At 39.3% G+C, this 18,049-nt stretch overlaps 1 protein-coding gene across 1 annotated transcript in view; it reads right to left on the bottom strand.

Moving 5' to 3' along the window:
- Positions 1-18,049, bottom strand: part of LOC132822470 (voltage-dependent L-type calcium channel subunit alpha-1D-like) — a 579,417-nt gene that overhangs the window by 293,294 nt on the left and 268,074 nt on the right. The window contains exon 9 of the mRNA XM_060835847.1: positions 4,902-5,071. Within this exon, the coding sequence (XP_060691830.1) occupies positions 4,902-5,071 (170 nt within the window). The remainder of the gene's footprint in view (positions 1-4,901; positions 5,072-18,049) is intronic.

The following is an 18,049-nucleotide window of genomic DNA, read 5'->3' as shown; positions in this document are numbered from 1 at the left end:
TCTCAGAAGCTCACTTTTGTTTTCAGCCCTTATCACCAAGCTACACTGACTGCTGAGGCCATAAGTTACACAGAAACAAGTAGCAGGAGATGGCCATTTGATTTTCTAACCTGGTCTGCCATTCAATATGGTTACAGCTGATCCTCTATCGCATTGCCATATTCCTGCTTTCTCCTCATATCCTTTGATGCAATTAAAGTCAAAAAATGTATCTATCACTTCCTGGAACATATCCTAAATGATCTACCTTGTATCCAGAAATGATATCCCTAGTTCTAGACACTACTCAAGGAAAATATCCTCCTTGCTTCTAGTTTGTCTACCCCTGTTATGCGTTTCGAACAGATCCCCTCACATCTTTGTAAAATCTAGTAAATACTCAATCTAACCTCTCCTCATAGGACAGTCCAGCCATCCCCAGTCTCAGCCTCATGAACCTCCACTGCACTCCCATCATGACAGTTAGATTCTTACTTAGGTAGGGAGACCAAAACTACACACAATACTCCAGGTATGGTCTCACCAGGGCCCTGTACAACTGCAGTTAAACACCACCTTCATTTTCTCAAGGGCTAAAGTTTCACTCTCTAACCAGTTCAGTGCTTTATTCACTGAACAATACCTCCTGTAATTCTGTCAACATGAGTTATGTAGCTCCAAAAGCACATTTAGAATACTTTTTCAAAATCCACACCAATTATCAATGCTCAGTAAAACTACAACACATATGGAAAGCGTTAATTTCCACTGCACACATTTAAAAAGAAACAAGACAACAGGCATAAGTTAACATAAATTTCCATTTGAAAATAACTCACATTCTTACACAAAAAAATCTACCTTCCGAATCACACCTTCTATGGAATGATTAAATCATAGCAAATGTTTGACCATCGCACATGCACACAGCTAGAACATTTTAACCAGGTAGTTACAATCCTATTTATTTCATCTCAGATCTTAATCTAAGATTTAAATTTGACAACTGGCACAGCACTCACTATTGTAGCAGCTACAATGTATTTTCCAAGTATAACAGTTCATGAACTTACAAACTTAAACTAGAGACTCCACATTCATTTGCAATGAAATCATTACCATAGTGATATTAAGATTTCTTGAATCCCAATTAGCTCAATATTCCTTGTTGACATGCTTAAAACTATTCTGTCTCCTATGCAGCTCTATCTTCCTGCACTTCCCCTCATAGCCCTTCCCTATGGAGAGAAGAAATTTGTTGTGCATGCTCAGAGAGGGAGTAGAAGGAGAGTTGTCAGGCTGTTGTGAAAGATGGAAAGAAGATGAGCTGTACTCACCTTTAATGTTCTCTTAACACCATTTTACTTCTTTTCACCCTGAGCCCAGGAATTGGAGGATTTCCCTGTTGTTGCACTAACTCTTTCAGCCATTGCTGCCCAAAACAGCTGTATAGTCATCCTTGGGGTCTTACTGTAGAGGCTGGCAGAAAGACCTTCAGTGTTCCTCCTCCAGAAGAACTCAAGGAATACACATAGGAAACTCTGTGATATAGATTTTTTTTAATCAACCTGTTCAAAGATGTTATTACACACCTCTGGAGCAGATGAGACTGAAACCCATCCTGGTAGAGAGGCATGGACACTACCACTGTGGGACAACTGCCCCAACTCTATGGCTTGTCACTGCCAAGAAGATTGTTTGCACACTTATCCAATTAAATCTTCCAGAAGAAAGCCAACCTCACATTAAGACATTTGCACTTTAAACAGCTTACCAGAAATTGTGCAATGAAAAATGAGCAGGCAAATTTACAATGATATCAGGTAGGTAACCCATTAATCATAATAAGGTAAGGTTCAGGACTTCTTGCAGTAATGTTCATAAAAAAAGTGGGTTCCAAGCCCCACCCCTCTCCAATTGTGCTAATTTAAAATCCAAGCTAATATGAATCATTGTAAGTATTTATATGTGCAATGGCTCAGCATACAAAATGCAAACCTAACCAAACGGATTGAATAAAGGATACACTTCATAGATAAAATCCATTATGTCATTATGCTATCCTAAAATAGATTTGGTTACTGTTTGCATCTTTGAAAATTATGACTCATGAGAATCTTTTGACAGGTTGAAGAAGCTTTGCACAATTCAATCTGGCATTTGTCATGGAATAGTAAATTCATTATGCACTGACATACATTTGAAAAAGAAACAAATCTTTAAGGAGAGAGTCTGCAGAATGTAGCAAAGCTAACTTTCTGAAAAATCAATAGGGAGAATAATGTAGCACTAGTACAGTACCATCTGGGTTAGTTGCGCCTCAGGTGTTAAATGCACCTGATTCTCATTGAATTAACTTCAACAGATGAACTCATTTAAGTATATTTGTGCCTTGATGCTTAATATAAGAGAACCAGAGAGATTAGGATCAGAGTGACTGCTACCAGAAGTGAAGGAGAGCGCTGGTTGCTCTTCACGTCAAGTATTATGGCAACTGGAAATCAAAGAAACCAGATTGGCAAACCGAGGATAGTCCTGTAGGAGGGAGAATATCATTTGGGAGAACATTAAATTATTTTAACATAACTCTCCTGAGTTCTACCTAGCCACATTATGAGATCAATCCTAAATTACATAGAAACCGGGGTCGTAATGAGCCGGAGAGTAAATGTACAATATGTACAATCTGTTTGTACTCAAAACACCACTGGACCATACAATGGGATATGTTATTCATTTGACATAATACTTCAAGGTTTCAGTGTCGAATAATGCAGAGGCTTTGAGCTCCAACTGCTGCAGAGGTTTCTTGAGCTGCATTCTCATCCCCACTGAGTTAATCAAAGAATTATTGAAAAGTTTGATCGTTTTATCTCAAACTGATTTGAAATTTATTTTTCAGAGACCAGAGAAAACACAAAAAATCAGTTATTTTTGACACATTGAAGATGCATGAAATACCACTTGATGATCCAAAAACAAATCACATGGTAATCATAGAATACTTGAAACAATTAATACAAACAAAGAAAATCTTCACAAAAAACAGAATAGTAATTTATGTTCAGCTTTGTATCTCTTCAACCCTGATGTTTTAGCAATCAGTCAAGTAAATCATCAATTGGTAAACAGCTACTTCACTACTTGAAGAAATAAGTGTGATGTAAGATGTGTGATTTACATATTTATTGATATACCTATTTCAGGCTTTGGATTTTGGACTAGGACTATATGGGTTTTGTTCTGTGTATGAGGAAGTGTAATAATTAACTTGTTTTTCTGAAGTCATAATTTTAAAACAATATTTTTCAGACAGCAGCTGACTGAGGGCCTTCCTGGGTGATAATGAGAGTTTAGAACATAGAACTTATAACAGTATAGCACAGGAACAGGCTCTTCGGCCCACCATATCTGTGGCAACCATTATGCCATTCAAAACTAATCCTATCTGCCTGCATATGGTCTGTACTCATCTATTCCCTACCTGTTGATGTGCCTGTCTAAATGTCTCTTAAACGTTGCTATCAAATCTACTTCTACCACCCCTTGGCAGCACATTCTAGACACCAACCATCATCTTTGTAAAAAAACTTGTCTTGCCCATCTCTTTTAACTTTACCCCTCTCACCTTAAAGCTATGCCCCCTCGTATTTCATATTTCCACCCTGGGAAAAACATTCCAACTATCCACCCTATCCATGTCTCCCACAATATTATATATTTCCATCAGGTCGCCCCTCAGACTCTGACGTTCTAGCAAAAACAATCCAAGTTGGTGCAACTTCTCCTTATAGCTAATATACTCCAGTCCAAGCAAAGTCCTGGTAACTTCTTTTGCACCCTCTCCAAGTCTTCTAAATCCTTCCCATCATGTGGCAATCAGAACTTCACAAAATGCTTCAAACGTGGTCTAACTAAAATCTTCTCCAGCTGCAACATGACTTGTAACATCAGTGTTTTCTGATTAGAAATAGCAAATATTAAAAGGTGTTAGCTTGTTTTTGATTTATCAGAACCAAGACGTGATTTTGTTTAGAGAAAATCCCATAGATTCAACAGCTTTTGGTTACATTTCACAGAAGACCTGGCTGGGGTCAGATGCAAGAACAGTTTCTCCTGGAGAAAGGAATTAATTGAGAACTGTTAGAAAATAAGTTACCTCAGTGTAAGGATTTTAGTTTGAAAGTTCCAGACCAGAAAGATTTGGTTAGAACCCGAGGGGTTATTTGAAACTAAGAAAATTTACAATTGGTGTTGCGAATGATCCAGGAAAAGACTATCAAAATCCTAAGACTAGGAAAAGGGTGCAACAGTTACATCAAATTTACAGATGTGATACAGGAGGGATCTCTCTAGTATTTGAACACTGTAAAGAAATGGTGCTGAGATAGATGGGATTTTGTTTCCCATGTGTTTTGAAATCTTTCACATTGTGTTATATGTAAATAGTATTGATTGTTCTATACAATTTTCATTTCTTTTGTGTAATAAACTTCTACTGTATTGTTAAAAATTAACCTGGAGCATTACGTACTTGCGTTCAGTTAAAAGCCACCAGGTTAAATAACAAAGCATGATCTATCAATCAAGATTTTAGTTTTGTGTCTAGACTTGTCAAGCAGGGTCATCAGTTAGGATAGTAATATAAGGGTGCTTGCTTAACAGATATATTTTGATGAAGTTCCTGGTTTCCTGCTACCTACACCTCCTGCCAGGAATATAGATTTTAACTCTGTCCAAGGTTTGCATGAGACAAAATTTTATTGTGATGCCACAAAGCTATTCCTGTATCAATAAACCAACAACTTTAACAAATTTTATGCATGTAACGTTTCACAGTTCAAGCTGTAATGAATTAAACAAAATAATTGGTGTTTTGTCAGTCTTATACCCTTAATGTAGTGATAAAGAAAGATACATACGATTTCGTCTCTCCGCACTCTCAATGTCTTCCTCATTCTCAGGATCAATGTCTTCTGCCTGAGTGATCCAATCCAGATATCCCTTAAGATCCTCTTCAAGTTGCTGCTTCTCACGAAGTTTCTGAAAGTCTCCTCTGGCCTTAGCCTTTTCCCTTTCCTTAGAAAATTCACTGTAAATTTCATAGTATTAAGAATTATTTCAGAGAGAAAGATTATGGTGAAATAGAGAAAAAGAACTTAATTGTTGTTACTTCATCACTAATTGTTATTGCTGACCTTAAATATAAAACCTCAAATGATATGCAAATATTCATAAATTGAATAATTTTCATGTTACTTATCCAGCCTGTGAATACAAGCAATTAATCTCTAGTATAGTATGAAATGTTAGCAATATGATACAGAACTTTAGCCAGAAGAACTAAAATCTAAAATATTGACAAGTTATTGAATTGAAATCAATGAATTTGTGGAGTAGTAATGAAAAAGAAGTGAACATTACTATTGTCAAAATTTAACTAGTTCAGTTACACATCCTTTCGGGAGGCAACCAAACACTCTTAGTGAGTGACTACAATCGCAAAAACTGAAGTGGCAGTCAATTTTCATTCCCATGGATAGCAACAGAATGGTAGCAACATCCAGGATACCACCATTGTGATGAAATTCTACGGTGAGTAGGACAGATGCCCACAAAGTGTTGCCCACACAAACTCCATCTAATGCATCTATACATAGCGGGCCAAAATCCGAAACTGATGCCAAAACTTACATATCTTAAAGAAATCTCAGTTAGTCTCATTTCTTGATAATCTTGAGATGATTTAGCAGATCTTTAAGAATATTAGAAGTTAAACGAAGTTCCACAATAGCAGCAGGTTGCATGTGGACCTTTGAGCCTGGAATTCAAATTTCAAGGATACATAACTATCAGTATTTTTACACTTTGGCATCTGTATCGCTCTGAAATATGAAACATAGCAAACTCCCAGCTTTTTAATGATGGCTTACTGAGATGTTAACTAGTAAATAGATCTTAAAAATCCAATGATGACTGCCATTTCAGACAGTTTTCCTCATGTGTGATTCACCTGAACCTTTTCAGGGAAACTTAGGACAAACAACAAATGCTGATCTTACTAATAATGCTTCCATCATACAGTCATAGAGTCACAGAGATGTATAGCATGGAAACAGACCCTTCGGTCCAACCTGTCCATGTTGACCAGGTATCCCAACCCAATCTAGTCCTACCTGCCAGCACCTGGTCCATATTCCTCCAAACCCTTCCTACTTATATACCCATCCAAATCCTTTTTAAATTTTGCAATTTTACCAGCCTCCACCACTTCCTCTGGCAGCTTATTCCATACACATACGACTCTGCGTGAAAACGTTGTCCCTTAGGTCTCTTTTGTATCTTTCCCCTCTCACCCTAAACTTATGCCCTCTAGTTCTGGACTCCCCCACCCTAGGTCTATTTATCCTACCCATGCCCCTCATAATTTTGTAAACCTCCAGAAGGTCACCCTTCAGCCTCTGCTCCAGGGGAAGCAGCCCCAGCCTGTTCAGCCTCACCCTGTAGCTCAAATCCTCCAACCCTGGCAACATCCTTTGTAAATCTTTTCTGTTCAAATTTCACAACGTCTTTCCGTTAGGAAGGAGACCAGAATTGCACGCAATATTTCAACACCGGCCTAACCAATGTCCTGTACAGCTGCAACATGATCTCCCAACTCCTGTACTCAATACTCTGACCAATAAAGGAAAGCATACCAAACGACTTCTTCACTATCCTATCTACCTGCGACTCCACTTTCAAGGAGCTATGAACCTGCTCTCCAAGGTCTCTTTGTTCAGCAACACTCCATCCTACGAAAGAAATGTTCTTGCCGTTGGCATTTACTTTGTTATCATAGCAATGGGACAGAAATCAGAAGAGTGATCTTAAGCACCCAAGATGGGTGGGTAAGAGTGGGAATTAAATTTCTAAAAAAAAATCAAACCCAACACCAACTTGTACAAACCCGCCTGCGTCTAGTTCAAAACCACGAGCCCATAAACTGTTCTCAAGCAGTAGATTAGATTAGATTCCCTACAGTGTGGAAACAGGCTCTTCGGCCCAACAATTCCACACCGATCCTCCGAAGAGCAACCTACCCCCCTCTGACTAATGCACCTAACACTATGGGCAATTTAACATGGCCAATTCACCTGGCCTGCACACATCTTTGGACTGTGGGAGAAAACCAGAGCACCTCAAGGAAACCCAAGCAGACACGGGGAGAATGTACAAACTCCACACAGACAGTCGCCCGAGGATGGGATTGAACCTAGTACTGTGAGGCAGCAGCGCTAAACACTGAGCCACCGAATTTGTGCTAATAAAATGTTTCAGATTTGAGCAACTATTTGGACTTAATCATCAAAGATTGTATTTCCCAAAGTTTGGAAATACATCTGTTAAGGGGAGAAAATAACTCATGGATCCACAGGTAAGTGCTTTTCAACATGCTTACATCCATCCTTAATAAAATGAAAACAATACTAGACACTACTCCTGACGTGGTTTCACCAGTGCTCCATTTAACTGAAACATAACCTCCTTACATTTGCATTCTATTCCTCTCACAATAAACAATAACATTTTACTAGCTTTCCTAATTACTTGCTACCAAGAATAACCATTTGCAATCAAAGGAAAGGATACATAGAAATAGAATATATATTTTAAAATATTGTATTGATTTATTCAAATATACTCAATCCAAATGATGAAGTTGTTTTGTGTGACATCAATATCTGACACTGCAGTTGACTCTGAGATAAGAATGTTGTACTTAAACTTATGCTAACTGTTTACTTGGCGTGAAATGAAAGTTTAGGCACATCTATACAGGTAATAAGTACAATGGTGACAACCAAAATCAATTACAATTTTTTTTTAGAAATCATTAGATGTTGGATAGAACCAAGGCAATTAGGTCAGACACGGTGCAACTAATTAAAGCCCTGAATAATAAATTGACTTAATTGCTACTGCTACAAGAGTCAGCAGGGTCACTAATTAACTCAGTGACTTAACATACTACTATCAGTTTCCAACTATATTTTGCCTACACTGTAAAAACCATGAAGTACGAAGAAGAATGGCTAGAACTTGATTAAAAAATAGATGTATTGGAATGGTAGGTACTGTTATTACAGTGAAACTTCACCTGCAAACACAGGGCAGAAGAGATGAGGACAGCATTGCAATCTCTAGAGTTTACAGGCCAATTGCTGTTGCTACACCATTTAATGTACAAACAGCACCTTGCAAAGGAGCTTCCCCATTATTTTTAAGAACATTCTAACTGTTCATTAAACTTGCCTCAGAAATTAAGTCTAGTAATTAATAACTTAAATTCCGTTTTCATAATATAATTGTTAATGACAGCCTATTAAGTTCCGGTTCAGTAAGTGAACAATTTAAATTGTTCAGCCTTGTTCTTTCATATCGTGAATTGATATCAGAGAACTTTAAAAATTGAATATTTAAAATTTCTTTTCAGACATTTCCTTTCGTAATCCAAACCTTCTTTCCCTTTCACTACTGTTCCTTCTGTAACTGATTTGATTCTAAGCCAAGCATTTCAATTCACAATGTCTGCCAGCATCTGTCGAGATTGGCAACGTTAATTCTGTTCCTGTATCCACAGATGCTAGTTAACTGACTGAGTATTTCCAACATGTCCTGTTTTTACTTCAGGTTTCCTAGAGCTGTAATACATTGCTTTTATTCAAATTCACCTTGTTTGTTTCTTTTGTCAGTCTGTTATTCATTTGTCAGTCATTAAGATTCAAACTTGGTCCCACTATTCGCTGAAGTCCCTCTCCAAACCATTTTCCTCAGCTGATGGATCAATATTCCTTCCGGCTGAACACCAATTGAAAGAGGAACGGAAGATGGTAGAAGCACAGAATACATCGGACGGTGGACGGACTTTGTGGGATATAGGTAAAGTAGTATTACTTCTGTAATTATAATTACTCATGCATGGTAAATGAACTCACACCAGTGTGTAATTGTTCAACTGAGTCAACTAGAATGCAAACTATGTGGAGGAAATACATAATTGTTTTTGTATTAGCTAAAATTGTATGCAAGCATGAAACGTGACTGCAAAACAATGGTAGGTGTTACAGACAAATAGATAAGGTGCTGTGAGGACGTAGGTTAAGCCAGATATGCTTGCGCAAGCTGTAGTTATCCGTATCTGTTTCCCATTTTACAGAAACACAGGAACAAACCCCAATTAGAAGGTCATAAGGATCAGTATAGTTGGGGAAAGCACAGATGGAGGGAGTAGATAATAACTAACAATGGGCCACAGCAGGATGTGGTCAAACGGCCTTGTGAGGCCAGAAATAAGCATTTTGTCAAAGACAAGGCCGGATAAAGCAAGAGATAAACAGGAGTAATGGGTGCCGGTCTTAGAGAAGTGGAAGATGTAAACGGGGAGGAGATGTAAATGGGATAAAAAAATAGGAACCAAATTACATAAATATCATGTATTCATTGAATTCAGGGTGTGTGTGTCCCTGCTTTGTAGACAGTGGACATCACACCCTCTTGCAAGGATAAAATAAATGACACTACTGATTCAGATCTTGTCTCGGACTGAAACTATTGAAGTGAGTGAGCTTTGTTTCTCACAGACTTCAATGTCCATCAAAGCAGCTCAGTAGCGACACTAATAATCAATGGCAACAATAAGTAATGGTATAGTTGCTAGAATGGGCCTGCAGTAGGCAGAGAGGTTACGAACAAGATGGAAAAAAAACTAACGACTTTGCCCTCACTCATCTCCTAGACACAGATATGCCTGTCCATGATAGGACTGGTAAGAGTGACCACCGCACAGTGCACACCCATCCCTATAATTTTGCGTGGAATTACGACTATGCTAAATGGAATAGATATTGATTGGGTCTGGCACTCAAACTGGAGATCAGTGAAGGATTGTGGGCTATCACAATCTGTCAACTCATGGCCTGACAAATCCCTTACTCTACAATACCATTAAGGAGATGATCACCTCTTGATCAATGAAGAGTGTAAGGAGAGAATGCAGGAGCAGCATCAGGAACAGCTTTAAAAAATGTTAACCTTGTGACACTACAACACAGGAACATGTGCATACTTGGAACAGCTAAAGCAACATGCAACAGATATAATGAAATAATGCCACAATTAATGGATATAATCAAAACGTTATAGTCTTGACACATCCATGTCACAAATGACCACATACAATTAAACATCAAACAGGAAGTTGTAAGTCCACAAATATCCCTCATGATGGGGCAGGAATTCAAATGCAAAGCACAGCCATTCCACTTGACATAAGCAAAGGCTGAAATAGATAAGATCTGACCAAATAGAGAAATTGAAGGGGCAAATACTTCTTCAAGTTGGTAGCTCCTTGGACTAAACTGGTTAACTTCAGCAATACCCCATGGAAGTCCTAAGCCTAAGTCCACTGCTTCACTATTCCAAAACTTAATTAAGTGGGATGATTATGATCTAAGAGTAGGATAAAAGGCCGGCATAACGTCAAGGGATGGAGGGCCTGTACTGTGCTGTACTGTTCTATGGTTCTCTGTTAGAAGAATGAAATAACTTCAGAGGTCAGTATCCTGTGCTTCAAGTCAACTTTATTTACACATGGAATCCTTGACTCTGATCGAACTCCATCAGAGCCAGTTCTTAGACTGAACGGGATGTCTGACGCCTGCTTCTATCTGTCAGCCAGGACTCCCTGATTGGAGCAGAGTGGCAGCCCCATTCAGAGAACTCATTCTGTGAGATCCACCTGACTGACGTTGTTACACTTGCTACAAAGAGTATCAGCCCACATCATGCATAGAAAGTTGGTGCAGCCTTCTCAACAAAGAAAAACAAAGACTGTTAATGCATGTATTAGATTTCTACGTGGATCACATATGTAAAAGGCCAGACAATTGTAAAAGGTGAAATTAAAGTTTGCTGTTAGTTAAGCAATAGTAAATAGGTAATAACCCAATAAAACATTTCCTGCTGTTGGCCCAAACTCAATATAAACAGGAAGGTTAACAGGGAATACAGCTCTTATAGCTATATCGGAGCATTTAGCACAAGGAAGGCAGAACATAGTAGCATTGTCACTGAACTAGTATTCCAGAGACCCAACTAATGGTCTGCAGAACCAGAATTCCAATACCACCACAGCAGTTGGCATTTACAGTCAGGAAATTAAAACCTTTAACTGGAATTAAAAGTCCTGTGATGACCATGGAACCATTGCCCGTTTGGGGTAATTTGCTGTCCTCATCTGACTTGGCATCAGCAATTAACTCTCAGCCCCTGAAATGGCCTGGGAAGCCACTCAGTTCCATTAAACAAATACCAAACAGTGATTATGGCAAAGTCAGCCAAGTCAACCCTGCAAAGTCCTCCATCATAAAATATTGTGACAAAATTAATCTGTCTCACACAATCAAGCAGCAACGTGTCATGATAATACTCTCAGAACTTTAATGTCTCAAACAATCCCATCCTTAGCCATGCTCTGTCCCAACAGCAGAAGAGGCATTGCAGTGGCATACGACAAGGAGTCAATTGGCCTGGGAATCGTCAACCACACTCACTCCCATGTATCTTCTCCCTTCAAATGAATCAGCACCCCTGTGGAAAGGGCAGAAAAAGCGTAGAATGAACTCCGATGGGGAACATCAATGTCCATCTCCACAAGGGGCTCAACAGCATCACTACTAGGCAAACTGGCCAAGTCCGAAAGGTCACAGTGCCTGACTGAGTGGAATGAGGGAACCAAAAAGAATAAAATAGAGACTTGACCTTATCCTCACCAAACTGCCTGCTGCAGATGCAACTGTCTGTGACAGTATCAGCAGCAGTGACCACCACATAGTCCAGTGGAGAAAAAGTCATGTCTTCACATTATAGAGTGTCTTCCATCGTGTTTTTAGCACTACCACTATGCCAAAGGGTGTAGATTTAGATCTGGCAACGTTAGAAAATTTGCAGCCATGAGGCACTATGGACCATCAGCAGTAGTAAAATTTTCATTCAGAAACAGTACTCAAATTGTTTACACCTGGAAGGATAAGGGCAGTAGATACGTGGGAACAAAGGTCACAGTGCCTGACTGAGTGGAATGAGGGAACCAAAAAGAATAAAATAGAGACTTGACCTTATCCTCACCAAACTGCCTGCTGCAGATGCAACTGTCTGTGACAGTATCAGCAGCAGTGACCACCACATAGTCCAGTGGAGAAAAAGTCATGTCTTCACATTATAGAGTGTCTTCCATCGTGTTTTTAGCACTACCACTATGCCAAAGGGTGTAGATTTAGATCTGGCAACGTTAGAAAATTTGCAGCCATGAGGCACTATGGACCATCAGCAGTAGTAAAATTTTCATTCAGAAACAGTACTCAAATTGTTTACACCTGGAAGGATAAGGGCAGTAGATACGTGGGAACACTATTACCTGAAAATTTTCCTCAAAGCTACTAGCCTGCTTGACTTGGAAACATATTGCTGTTTCTTCACTAGATCAAAATCATGGAATTTCTCTCTAATAGCAGTGTGGGCGTATTTACACCAAACAGACTGCAGAAGTTCAAGGCTGTAGCTCACCACCTCCTTTTCAAGGGCAATTTGGGATGAGCAATTAATGCTGAGCCAGCCAGTGAAGCCCACATCCCTCAGGTGAACAACAAGAAGAATCCTATTCAGCTTGCTTCCTCTTTCTTAGTCTCCTAAAAACATACAACCCATTAGTTTTTGTCCTTGATAGAATTGTGAGAAGTTTAGCCCCAAGGCATTGGGAAATCTTAACACTTCTGATTGTATTCTTCCTTTTATATAATCTGAGGCAGTTCACCATGTTGAGACTGAACAGCAATTCTGAAAACATGGCCTACAAAGACACATTACCAAATTCATCTCAGAGTTAAAATCATTTTTACAACACTTTAAAAACTTCTAAATACAGATATATGTACAAATGTAACTGTTAATATACAATCATGTGATGCAACCGCAACGCAGTATACTTTTTCAAGTATGCACTTGACTTTGTTTTAAGAGACCTTGCGCAGAATCAGTTGAAGACCTGTTATCAAACAGGCCATGCTTCAGCACTGTAAAAATTGAGACCTTTAAATAAATCTTTGGTGGGAATCCAAGATGACGGCGATCTGAATGGACTGCTTTGCTGGACTTTGCACCACAGCACAAGCAAACAGTGCTTTAACCCACCCATTCAAAGCATTTTGCTAAATCTAAATGCTGAATCGTAGAATCTTTATCAACCACTTTTTTGTTGAGTGGAAATGACAAAAAACGGAAAAAAGTCGAGTAAGTCCCAATGCATGGGGCACTTGCTGGAAGCATTGTGTTTGTCCGCGGCTGCGGCCATGGACCCCGCTACCAGTCCAATAGACCAGATTACTCACCTGGCTCTTATCGCAGAGATCACAATGCTGCACGATAAAGCTCAAAGGTAGGATTGAAGAAAAGGTGAACAGTAAGTTGGACCCACATTCTGACATAAGTCAAAAACATAATCAGCAGCTTGAAAACCTTAAGAAGAGAGCAGATGATGAAAAGCGCTGAACCACAATGGCAGAGACCTCGATCAATTCACCCAAAGAATGGATCCAAGCCCTTGAAAAGCAAGTCTGTAACTTAAATGATCAAGTTGATGATTTCGAGAATAGGGGCAGGAGGAAAAATGTTTGTATCATCGATCTACCAGAGAGAATGGAAGGCAGTCAACCAGTGAAATTTTTCAAAGGCTGGCTACTGTGATTCCTCAAATTATAAATTGAAATGGGGCAGGTAAAAATTGAAGTTGAAAGAGCTCACTGGGTTTGGCACAAAAGTCAGGTCCGGACCAGGGTCCTCGCCCTGTCCTCGTGCGGTTTCACAGCTACGGGAACAAATAAAGAATCATGGAAGCCTCTAGAATCCAGGGAAAAGATCCGAAGGCTTTAGTTCAAGAGGGCTCCATGATCATGTTTTCCAGGACCGAGAAAGAAAATCTTATGATGATATTAAGAAATGATTAAGGGGGCTTGGGATCCAATACTGTTTAAGGTACCCAGTGGTGCTTTGGCTTACTTTCAATAGATCCATACATTCAGTCGACTCTCCACAGAAAGCACAAAACTTTGTGGACACGTTAGATTAGACTGGATGATTTAATGGATACAGACAGTAATTTTTTTTTAAAGAATTGGTTTCACTTTACTTCTGAAAATGTGTTGCTGGTTAAAGCACAGCAGGTTAGGCTTCTCTCTCTTTTCATTTTTTCTCTATTCTCTGCTACACACCAGTATTAAATTGTACTTGAAAATGGGCAGAGTACTGACTTTTAACTCCTTTGTTAACTCTACCATTTTTTTTCTTTTGCTTGTGTTTGTGGTCTGACTCTAGCTAGAAGGAGTTAGGAATGTGTTTACGATGGCTAGATGTCTATTTATGTGTAGTTCAAACCCAGGTTTTGTATTCAATTGCCCTGGTTGCCATATTGGCAATGGGGCAGAAGACAAGTTTTTGGGATGTTCAGGTACTCCCTTTGGATGGGGGTAAGCTTCTCTTTTCAGTGCCATTGGAGTTTTGTTATTTGTTTTGTTTTTTTTATTCCTTTTGTGAGCTTTGAAGATTTGGTAATTGTAGTTGTTTTAATCTTTGTGGTGTTTATGTTCTGTGAATTTACTTTCACTGAGGCTCAAGTTCTTCTTCTCTGTAGTCCAAATGTTACTACAGAGTGTTATGGCTAATGACATGCTTAAATAGTGTATCTGGAACTTCAAGGGGAGCCACTCGCCAGTCAAGAGGAAAAAGGTACTTTCAAGTTTTAAACGGGAGAGAGTGGATATTGCCAGACTGTAGGAGACACACCTGGATGATATGGAGCAATTGAAATTACAACAGAGTGGGTTCGATCAGGTTTATTTCTTATTCTTTCAAAAGTAGGAGTAGGCAGTGGCCATACTAGTGAGGAAGAACCTCCCATTTAAGGTACTGGATCATACTAAAGACATATACGGGAGGTTCATAATTCTCAAACCCTCGATATATGGAGAGGTATATAGTATTTTAAATATTTACTGTGCCCTGGCCCACCCCGTTAAATTTTTGGTAGCTGCACTTTCTAAACTCATTAACCTTACATCCTGACACATGATCATACGGATGTACTGTACCTTTAAGAGAGTTAAAAGCAACAGAAGTACTTGACAGAACCAAGTGTTCTGAAAATAAAATGCAATGTAACATTTGGTGGAACAACTTGATTAGTTGGTTGCCTGGAAATGACAAAACAGATTTTAATTAGGCCAATCAGTTTAAGTTATATCCTGAGAAAAATACCAACTCCAATCCAGTTTGAATTTAGTATATTGACAATCTTAAAAGCCAATGATACAATCCGATGCTTTGGGAGTATAAGACTGGGGAAAATTGAACACTTGAGAGGAGAACTGCCAAGTCAACAACATCTACACATTGTCCAGAAAATAGCTTGCTTAAAAGGTACCTTTATCAATCAGTAACCTGTAAAGCGGATCCCCAAAATATCAACAAAAACAAAAGTTGCCTGGTTTTGAAAATCAGAATCAGGAGCTTTATCAGACTCTTTTTACAGAAGGGAGGGTAAAATATACTTTAATTATTCGCAGTAATACTTAAAGAAATAAAATTGTTCATTTTACCTTAACTAATTCTTGGTCACTCGAATTTTTACAAATTACTGCACGGGACAAATCTTTTCTGTGTTGCTGGTTTTAAATTAAGCAGGAGGGTTTACCCCATGTTGTAACAATAGGGGGGGAATTTTAACTGTCTTATGGACCACACGGTAAACAGAATTCCCAAAGGCCCCACAATATGCTCTTTACAATCTAAACAATTAGTGGATCTGCTGTAGAACTAGAGCTGGTGGGTGTCTGGAGGTGTTTCCACCCCAGAGGCAGGGATTTTACATTCTTCGCCAACCCACACAGGTCCACACCAAGATTGATATCTTCCTAATCCCCGCAGCACTCCTAGGTTTGGTGGCATCCTGTACAATTGGGAATATTACCACCTCTGATCATGCAGCAGTACACTTATTGGTTAAGATTAAGGACAATGTAACAGGTCTGGGACACTGGTGAATGGTTCCCTTCATTCTTAAGGACAGTAAGTTCATTGAATATTTTTTCAATGAATTCAGAGCTTTCCTTGCCATTAACTCTGACTCAGCCAGCAACCCATCCATTCTCTGGGAAACCGCTAAAGCTTATGCTGGGGCGCATTTATTTCCTACTCTGCCAATAAGAAGCAGCTGAAGGAAGAGCAGCAATGCTTGCTTGAAATATGGTTAAAGACAGCCAAGAAGGCATACTTTAATAAAACCTAGGTGGCTAAGCCACAGAGGGTCACAGTGCTTCTGTCTATGCTGAACTCCATGCTCACACAGACAGCCAAGAAGGAACTCACTTTTAAAAAACAAAGGTTGTTTGAGCATATCAATAAACTGGGCAAGCACTTAGCACATCTTGCCAGGAAAAAACTGCCCTCCAAGCCATTACCTCAATCTGGGAAGGGACAGGAACCCTTACCCGTGGCTCTAAAAAGAATTACACAGCAATTCTGAGATTTTACTCTGAATTATACCAATCTGGATGTTGTGAAAATGGGTGGGTTAGGAAGGAGTCTTTTTTTTAAGAACCTGGATCTTCCAGGTGTAATTTCCAAGCAAGAGTCTTTCTTTAACGCCTCATTATCTGTGCAGGAGGCTGTGAAGCAGCTTCAAAGCAGAAAGGTGCCCAGTCCTGATGGACTTACTGGTGAATTTTATAAAAAATTTATAAACATACTGTCAGGACTGATGCTTAACATGTTCAATTACTCATACAGTCACAACCACCTCCCACCATCCTTAAGAGAGGCTAACATCTCTCTTATTCTTAAGGAAGGGAAGACCCCAGAGGACTGTGCATCCTCTAGGCCCATCTCGCTTTTAAACATTGATTTCAAAATCTTGTATGAGACCCTTGCACTAAGGCTGGAACTGTGCTGCCTTCCACTATCAAAGAGGACCAGATGGGCTTTATAAAGGGTAGCAGATCTTCCAACAATGTTAGGAAATTGCTCAATATGATCCAAGCAGGCCAACAAGCTGTACAGGGATTAGTGATCTCTTAGATGCAGAGAAGGCACTCAATTGGGTTGAGTGGCCATACTTCTTCTATACGCTAGAACAGTTTAGCTTAGGCAAAATCTTTATCAAGTGGGTAAAGGTCTTTTATAGTGACCCTCTGGCCATGCTGTTTCCTGAAGAAGGGCTCATGCCTGAAACATCGATTCTCCTGCTCCTTGGATGCTGCCTGACCTGCTGCGCTTTTCCAGCAACACAGTTTCAGCTCTGGCCATGCTTCTCAATAATGGTTTTCAATCAAGCAATTTCAATATCCTTAAGGACAGTCGACAAAACTGTCCCTCTCTCCATTGCTTTTTACATTGGTGATTGAGCTGCTGGCAGAGGCCATTCGTAGGCCCCAAAGTGACATAAGTAACATAAGATTACATTATACATGGATGATATCCTTATCTTTCTGTCAAATCCAACAGTTTTGGTATCTCATCTGATACAATGTATCAATTGTTTGGTACCTTTTCAGGCTACAAAATCAATTTTGCAAAATCTGAGCCATGCCTATGGGAGGGTCTCTGAAAAAATACCTGGCATCAAGGTCAAATCTTGATTTCCTTTTTAGTGGTCACAGAGGGGTTTCCTTTATCTAGGTATATTTATCGCTTCCGTCATTAATCAGCTTTTTAAAGCTAACTTTACCCACTTATTTGACAAAATCAAACAAGTTCTCCGAAGATAGGAGGCACTTCCAATATCCTGGCTAGACTGCATAAACCTCATTAAGATGAATATTCTCCCTCGCCTATTATACCCAATGCAAATGCTTCCTTTAATCTTCACTACACAAACATTCAGGAGACTGAATGACTGGCTCAGCTCTTTCATCTGGCACCGTAAACAACCCCTTATCAAACTAACGAAATTGCAACTGCCGCACATACTGGGGGGGGAGGG

Source organism: Hemiscyllium ocellatum, chromosome 14 (genome assembly GCF_020745735.1).
Source record: "Hemiscyllium ocellatum isolate sHemOce1 chromosome 14, sHemOce1.pat.X.cur, whole genome shotgun sequence".
Taxonomy (NCBI): Eukaryota; Metazoa; Chordata; class Chondrichthyes; order Orectolobiformes; family Hemiscylliidae; genus Hemiscyllium; species Hemiscyllium ocellatum.
The sequence above is the reverse complement of the archived record's forward strand: the minus strand, read 5'-3'. Positions and strand labels throughout refer to the sequence as shown.